A 7436-nucleotide genomic window follows, 5' to 3' on the forward strand; every position below is an offset into this window, starting at 1 on the left:
TGCAAGACATTGTAACAGAATTCAGATCTGCAATAAAGTCTCTCCACCAACGTATTTTTCTGCATTGACAACTGCACCATTCTGTCATCCAAAACAAAAATTGTTTCTCATGGCACATGAATCTTACTTAAGTTTGGCATTTTGCTCATGAAGCTCCTCCTTCAGCTCCTGGTTTTCCTTGAATGCCACCTGAGCTGTCAGCTCAGCCTGGTTTTTAGAAGTGGCAAGCACACATGCCTCTTCCTCCACCTCCTGAATTCGAGTTTGCAAAGACAGGAGGCGAGACATCTGTCTAGCATTTCTTTCCTTGTAGCTTTCAGCTTCAGCCTTCAGCTCTTGAAAAGAGGCTTCTTTAGAGACCATTCCGGACCTGAGTTCAAGAAGCTATAGACAGAAAAGGAGAAAACTCATTTAAAAAGGAACAATAATTTTGCCCAGGCTGAAATATGTGACTGCACTAAAAGTTTAGTAATGTGACAAGAAACACATTTTGGAACGAAAGACTCAGTGTCTTCTATCACTACAAGACTAAGTGGAAGGACACAACTTTATTTTCATATAACTAGGAAAAAGCAACGGAAGAAAAAGGTTTGTAAAATCAAAAGCTGCTGTTGTGTAATCCAACACAACTTTTCAAGATAATTTCTTACAGGAAGATAAATGTATTTATTTACAAATATGGAATTTAGGAAAAGTCCACCTTAAGTTCTGCTCCGCAGCCTTAACTCACCTCCCTTATGCATCTGCATTATAATACAGTCATTACCACCATGTGTTGGGTTTGGGGAGGGGGGGGTCATTTTTGTTAGTGGGGGAAGGGGCCGCCTTGTGAGAAGCTTCCCAAAAGCTTCCCTGGCTCCAAGAGGTACCCCGCAGTCCAGGTTGAGACAATTATGCAAACCCGTATTTGTAAGGGGAAAGACTATCTTGAAAAGAAGAAGGTGGAGAGAACTTCACAAGAAAGACATGGATCAGTTAGAACGAGTCCAGAGGAGGCCACCAGGATGATCAGAGGGCTGAAGCACCTCTCCTATGAGGCCAGGCTGAGAGAGTTGGGGCTGTTCAGCCTGGAGAAGAGAAGGCTCCAGGGAGATCTTATAGCGGCCTTCCAGTACCTGAAGGGGCTACAGGAAGGTGGCGGGGGAGGGACTTGTTACAAGGGCAGGGAGTGACAGTACAAGGGGTGATGGCTTTAAACTGAAAGAGGGTAGGTTTGGATTAGATATTAGGAAGAAGTTCTTCACTGTGAGGGTGGTCAGACACTGGAACAGGTTGCCCAGAGAAGCTGGAGTGTTTAAGGCCAGGCTGGATGAGGCTTTGAGCAACCTGGTCTAGTGGAAGGTGTCCTTGCCATGGCAGGGGGGTCAGAACTAGATGATCTTTAAGGTCCCTTCCAACCCAAACCATTCTTTGATTCTATCATTCTAACTTGGAGGAGAGGCCATTGACCTGAACAAAAGACGACCATCGGCCTAAACAAAGAGAGAGCTTTGTTGACAGGAGGAAGGAGGAGGAGGGGGAGGACAGAGAACCTCAGACACCCAGTTCAACCGCATGGACTAGGAGAAGGCAAAGGAGGTCCCCTGCAGCCCATGGAAGTTCAACAGCAGAGCAGATACCCATGGAGGACACCATGCTTGAGTAGAAAGCCGAGCCCAAGAGCAAGTGTGATTGAATTGAGACCTCAGAATTGCTCAACACCAGAGCCGGGGTGGACCCCCAGAGCTGGGTTGTGAGGAGGTGCGCTGGACCAGAGGACATTCTGCAGCCTCTGGATGTCCCCATGCCCGAGCTGGGAGCTGAGCCCGAAGAGGTCCATGGCTCCATGGGACACTTGCTCTGGAACATCTTGTTCCTGGACTTTGAGCGGCAATGGTGACCTGACTGCAATCCCCATTCCCTGACCCCTGTGCCGCTGTGGGGAAGAAGGTAGAGAAATCAGGAGCAAAGTGATTTGAGGCTGGGAAGAAGGGAGGGGTGGGGAAAGGTGTCTTAAGATGTGGTTGCTGTGTCTCACTGTGCTACTCAGATGATTGGTAATTAATTAAATTTCTTTTTCTTCCCAAATTGAGTCTGTTTTGCCCGTGACCATAACTGGTGAGTGAGCCATCCCTGTCCTTCATTCTAATCCTGTGCCCCCTTTGTTGTGATTCCCCTCCCATCTCACCAGGTGGGGGGAGTGAGTGCAGGACCACCTGGTGCTACTGTGGGTTAAACCACCACACACCGTTATTCCCTCAATTTGCCCGCCTCTTCCCTGCTCCCACTTCTGGTGCACAATTCCACAGACAATCTGTAGCTGTGGGGAGTTGTAACAGCAAAGTATCCTGTTGTATGAAGATGGAGCCTTTTGATGGCAGCATATTCAGAGGCAAATACATTTTCGGAGATTTGTGGTATAGGCAACATCTTCTCAGCTTATGCAAACAGCTATTTTGATAATCAAATCAAATGTAGCTAGATTTACATAGAAACAGCAAGAAAGCCTTTTAAGGAAGGCTGGGAGGAGGAACATGACCAGAAGTCAAGGACCTGGTCCAGAGATTATGCTAGAGCTTCCCAACAATTCATGGAGTTCAGTTGTTTTTCTTTACTTTCCCCTCTCTCTTTTTATCAAAAATATCATTTTCCATTGAGCTGTTTCTGCTACAACCTTCTCTAAAAGGCTGATCTTGAGGCAGACACACCAGGCTCATAAAATTTCAGTCTGTTTTTTTTTTTTTAAAAGAAATTAATAATTTAAAGTGCATTTTTTGTCACAACAGTCTTAAGGCATGTTTCAGCTTTCTTGACAATTCCAATTATAAGCAGCAAGATACAATTCAAAGCATTTCTCTCATGCTACATAAAATTAACAGGCAAATAATTAAGCCACATAAACTGCTCTTTATGATGTGTGCTAGGGCTTTTAACTTGTGGCAAATATTTTAAGGCAATAAATACTTAAGACATTAAGCTGCAATTCAGGACACCAGGAAATTCACGGCTCTGCCAAAGGTGACCAAACCCAAGACACTCAGAGAAAATCCAGGAGGCCAGTGAGCCAACTGAACCATGACTGCCTTGGAAAAGAGAGGTCTTGCTTCTCCTGCTCCCATCCACACATGCCTGTCCTCTCCCTTGCACCAGCTCTGGTATTTGTCCAACTCCTCCACAAACAACTGAACTAACACAGCTGACAGAAAAGAATTCACTTTCTACAAAGAAGGAGGAGGAAGGGGAGCTGGCCACATCACAGAGAAAAGGCTAACACCAAGGAGTCAGGTAGGAGGATCACTCTTGAAGCAGCAGTACATTCTCAGATGAGTTTTATGCTTCACCTGCAAGCACTGTTTTTTCAGACACTTTGGAGCTGACATAAAGCAGCTCTGATTTTGAGAAAAGCATCTTTGCTCTTTCCCAAGCTCATGGACTTCATTCCCATACTCCAGCCTAGCAGAAGCATTTATATAGCTACTTATATGGTGAGATAAGGTTGGGAAACTGATCCAGCTAAAAAACTACCCAGAAGGAGAGGCTTTATTTTTCAGTTGCATCAGTTCCCCAACAACACAGTGCACTGTAAAACTACACATACATCTGTGCTAACACAAGGGATGGGGCAGTGTGGGGAAGGAAATGAGCAGCTGAAAGAACAATAGGATTGCTTTGCTTGGCAGCTGGACCAAGCTATGGTAGGTTAAAGCATTTGAAACCTTAAAATTTCTCTGTGGTTCAACTCCCCATCTGCAAAATGTGGTATTTTTTCCTCTGTCCATTGTCCCTGTGGTCAGTTCCAATAGCAGAAAAAGCAAGAATAATCCCATAGCATGAGTTTTACAGAGTACTCAGCAAAACAGGGCTCTGACCTCAGCTGGGTCATGAAAGTCATTATTAACAAGAGCATGAACAGCTGCTTTCTTGACTGTTCATTTGCTTTTGCAAGTACAGTGCTGAAAGAATCTATAAATCAGTCAGTTATCCTGGCAATAAAGCCATTCAACATTTCCAGTAATAAATTATTTCTATGAGAACATGAGATTCTGCACGGCTTTTTAGAATTGAAATTTAAAGTATGGATCCTGGATAGCCATTAAATGTAGGGGATCTCTGCAGTAATTTCAGAATCAACTGGTCATATTCAAGCTTACACGATGGACACTCACCCCTGTAGTTCTGACTGGATACTGCATTAGCAATTCATTCTCAAACAATATTACATGTTCTTGCTGTTTCCCATACTCAGCTATCCACAATTAAAGAAATTTGGTTTCATTGACAGAGCGTTTTTTAATGTTCAGGTGCTAGGCAAGTATATTGCAAAGTACTTTATAACGTGCAATTGAAATACACATTTGTAAAATGTGCTGATGTTTGAAGTACTAGTTGGATGAATGTTCACAAGTTTCTGTTGAACTTTACATATCTATGAATATTTATGAATTTATGCATCTAAACCTATATACGTAAATAAATGCAAGCACTTCATGTCTCCTAAAGGCAAATTTGATTCCTTTTTAAAACTGACCACTGCCTGCATTGCTGAATTTGATCAAATCAATCTTATTCAGTCATATGGTTTTTTTTAAAAAAAAACTGAAAATATAGACACTCCAAAAATTATCCTCTAGTAAATCCTCTCTCCTAAGAACCACCATTCCGCATAGCAGGGACAGCAGAAAAGGATGTGTATGTGTTCCTCAGCCTCTCTAGTTACAATCAATCACAATTTCACTGGCGATGAAAGCAAAGCAAATTTGGAGAGCTGGAAATAGGTGAGGCTATCTTAACTTACCAGCAACAGGAGGACATCTATCAGACCTTTTATACAACCACGATTTAGAAATATTAACTTTCAGGTTTAATTACAAAGATTGCATTTAGATGATGATGATGATGATAAAAAGCTAGACTGCTTCAAATCTTTCCAATATAAGTTCATAATCAGTTCTTGAACATAAAAGCGAGCAAAGTAAAAATAGCCTGGACAAGTCTATGTTAGGAGAAACAAAAGTTCTGTATCAAAAGCAAGAAGTTTTGGACTTTCTGAAAACTTTCTATTTTCTTCAGAAAGTGACTTTAGAGAATTCTCAGGTTTGGAGAAGGATTTGGAAGTATTTTTAAACGTACCTCTGACTGGGCACAATCATACTTCACCAAAAGTGCTGCAAGTTCACTTTGAGCAGTTTCAGCTGCAGCTCGATAGTGAATCATCCGCTCTCTAGTGACAGGAATATCCAAAAGAACGTGATCATGAGATTCCTGGGAAGACAGCATGAAAACAAAACCATTAGACACTGCATTTTTTGAACATTTTTGCTTCAGTGCTTTTTGTTTGATTATGCTGCTCAAGGGCATCTATTCCAAATACGTTATTCCCAGAGTAACTGACCCTTACTGGAAAACAGGATAAACAGTCACTACCAGTCATCACTTTCACAGTGATATCTTGCACATAAGATATTCCCCCTCAACAACCCCATGGCCTCCCACTATTTTCAGCTCAGGCTGTTTCCTGTAGTTTTAGCAACATTCAAAAGGTCCCTCTTCTACAAACTTATCCAGTCACTCCTTCAACGCACATAAACTTTAATCCAAAGGGAGTCCTTAGGTATCTCTTATGGAAAAAAATACTTTGGGTTTTAGACTTCAGTTACATTGCACAACCCCTCACTTTTATGTTGGAAGAAATGGTGAAAAAAAAGCAGTGGCCATCAACCCTCTCCATGCCACTCATGATTTTGCAGATCTCTATCATATTTCATCTCTACTGTGTCTCTACCAGCTTGAATAGTCCATGCCTACTCAGACATTCCTACTTGCTCCTCAGTCACTTTTTCACTTGCCTGCTTGTGCTTTTACTTCTAATCTGCCAAGATTAAAGGTCCTTTTGAACTCAACCACTTGGACATAACTTTACCTTTCTGAATCATGCTTTCCCATCACCAGCAATCACCATACCAACTTCCTTTCACCCTTTTTCAAGACCTTCTGATAGAAGGCAAGCACAGGCCCTGGGCTTCTAGCGCAGTCTCCTGCACACCACTTGTACAACTCTTTTAGCTGTGCCTTTTAGATTCTTTATAGTAAGTTCTGTCATTCTTGTGTGGTTCTGCTCTTCTACAGTAGAGCAGATATGCATTGAATTTCTTGGTCTTTGCTACTTAAATCTTTCAATATAAAAATTCAGACCTGAGGTCCTGATAGAAGTTTCATCAGAACATTTTTTTCAATTGATTCTGACTACACCATGATGAAATCTAACATCTTCAGTACAAGGCTGAGAACACATGTGGCAGAGGACAGAGCATGAGATTTTCATTCTATCAGCTCCCTTACAGGACAAACAAAACCGCAATCCTAGTGTATTTAGGCATACATTACAAAAATGCAAATTTCCCCCACTCATGACTGCTGTTGAAACAATGGAGACAGAGACAAGATGTCTTCACTTCATGCTCTTCTACATCAGGTTGGTTCCAGGCCGAGATAAATTACAAGTTTAGCTCCTACCTATTCTAAATAGAAAAAAAAAAAAAATGAACAGCTTTCTAAATAGGCGAACATCTTGTAAAATAAGCCTCTACAAATAAATGCACACAGAAATCCCTGGGGAATAAGGCAAAACTACTAGTTTGGACTGTAGCAGAAGATAAATTACCTCAGATTAAGTTTTTTTAATATCGTCAGCTCTTTTCTTTAATCTTCCTTCAGCGCACTAGTACACACTGGATTAGAGCCATCAAGTTTAATTACATTCATCTCCCTCAAAGACACTCAGCTTTGCTCTTTTACAAAGGAGTTGCCACTCTCATCAAGCCAGATGCACGTCGTACAGCTCACAGCCATGTACAACACAGCACACAATCTCCGAGATAAAAGGGCTGCTAATTTTCTCAACACTTTTATCACCATTCTGAGGGAGTGAGGGAAGGCATGTGCCGTCTCTTTGCCACTTTGTCTTCCTTTTTGCTTTACTCCACTTGTTTCACATTGTACAATCACACACAATTCTTTGATGTAGAGGGTTTTGTTTTGTTGTGTAGTACACCAGGGCTCCAAAACCATGTCTGGCACTTGCAAACAGTGACACTGTGTATGTTACTTATGTATGTTATTATATTTACATTTCTGTATTGATGTATGTTTTATTTTCCTCCCCTAAACAAACACAACCACTTCTGATGCTATAGAAAGATGGAATACACCTCAAAACTGATGAAATAAAAAAATTTCAGAGCACAGCTGAAGAAAGAAGCCCCCTGTTCAGCAGCAATAATCAACATAAGAAAGCCCCTTACAGATGGAACTTCTGAAAACTACATTTGTCATACAAATCTAGATTTTAAAATTATGAGCATTTTCAAGATACAGATACACATCCAGAAGGATTTAAAAGAGGTTTAAATGAAGCCAGGTGCAAAAGTCTGAATGCCTTCTTTGCCTCTGTCTACTCT

At 41.5% G+C, this 7436-nt stretch overlaps 1 protein-coding gene across 1 annotated transcript in view; it reads right to left on the reverse strand.

Annotated features, from left to right (window-relative positions):
* The window catches only part of CCDC170 (coiled-coil domain containing 170), a 39005-nt gene extending 33694 nt beyond the window's left edge, over positions 1 to 5311 (reverse strand). Inside the window, exons 1-3 of the mRNA XM_010178353.2 lie at positions 5300 to 5311; positions 5110 to 5241; positions 128 to 384 (exon numbers count right to left, since the gene is read on the reverse strand). Coding sequence (XP_010176655.2) covers positions 128 to 384; positions 5110 to 5193 — 341 coding nt within the window. The 5' untranslated portion in view covers positions 5194 to 5241; positions 5300 to 5311. The remainder of the gene's footprint in view (positions 1 to 127; positions 385 to 5109; positions 5242 to 5299) is intronic.
* Between the last annotated feature and the right edge of the window lie 2125 nt (positions 5312 to 7436).

Source organism: Antrostomus carolinensis, unplaced genomic scaffold, assembly GCF_000700745.2.
Source record: "Antrostomus carolinensis isolate BGI_N321 unplaced genomic scaffold, ASM70074v2 scaffold23901, whole genome shotgun sequence".
NCBI classification, from domain to species: domain Eukaryota; kingdom Metazoa; phylum Chordata; class Aves; order Caprimulgiformes; family Caprimulgidae; genus Antrostomus; species Antrostomus carolinensis.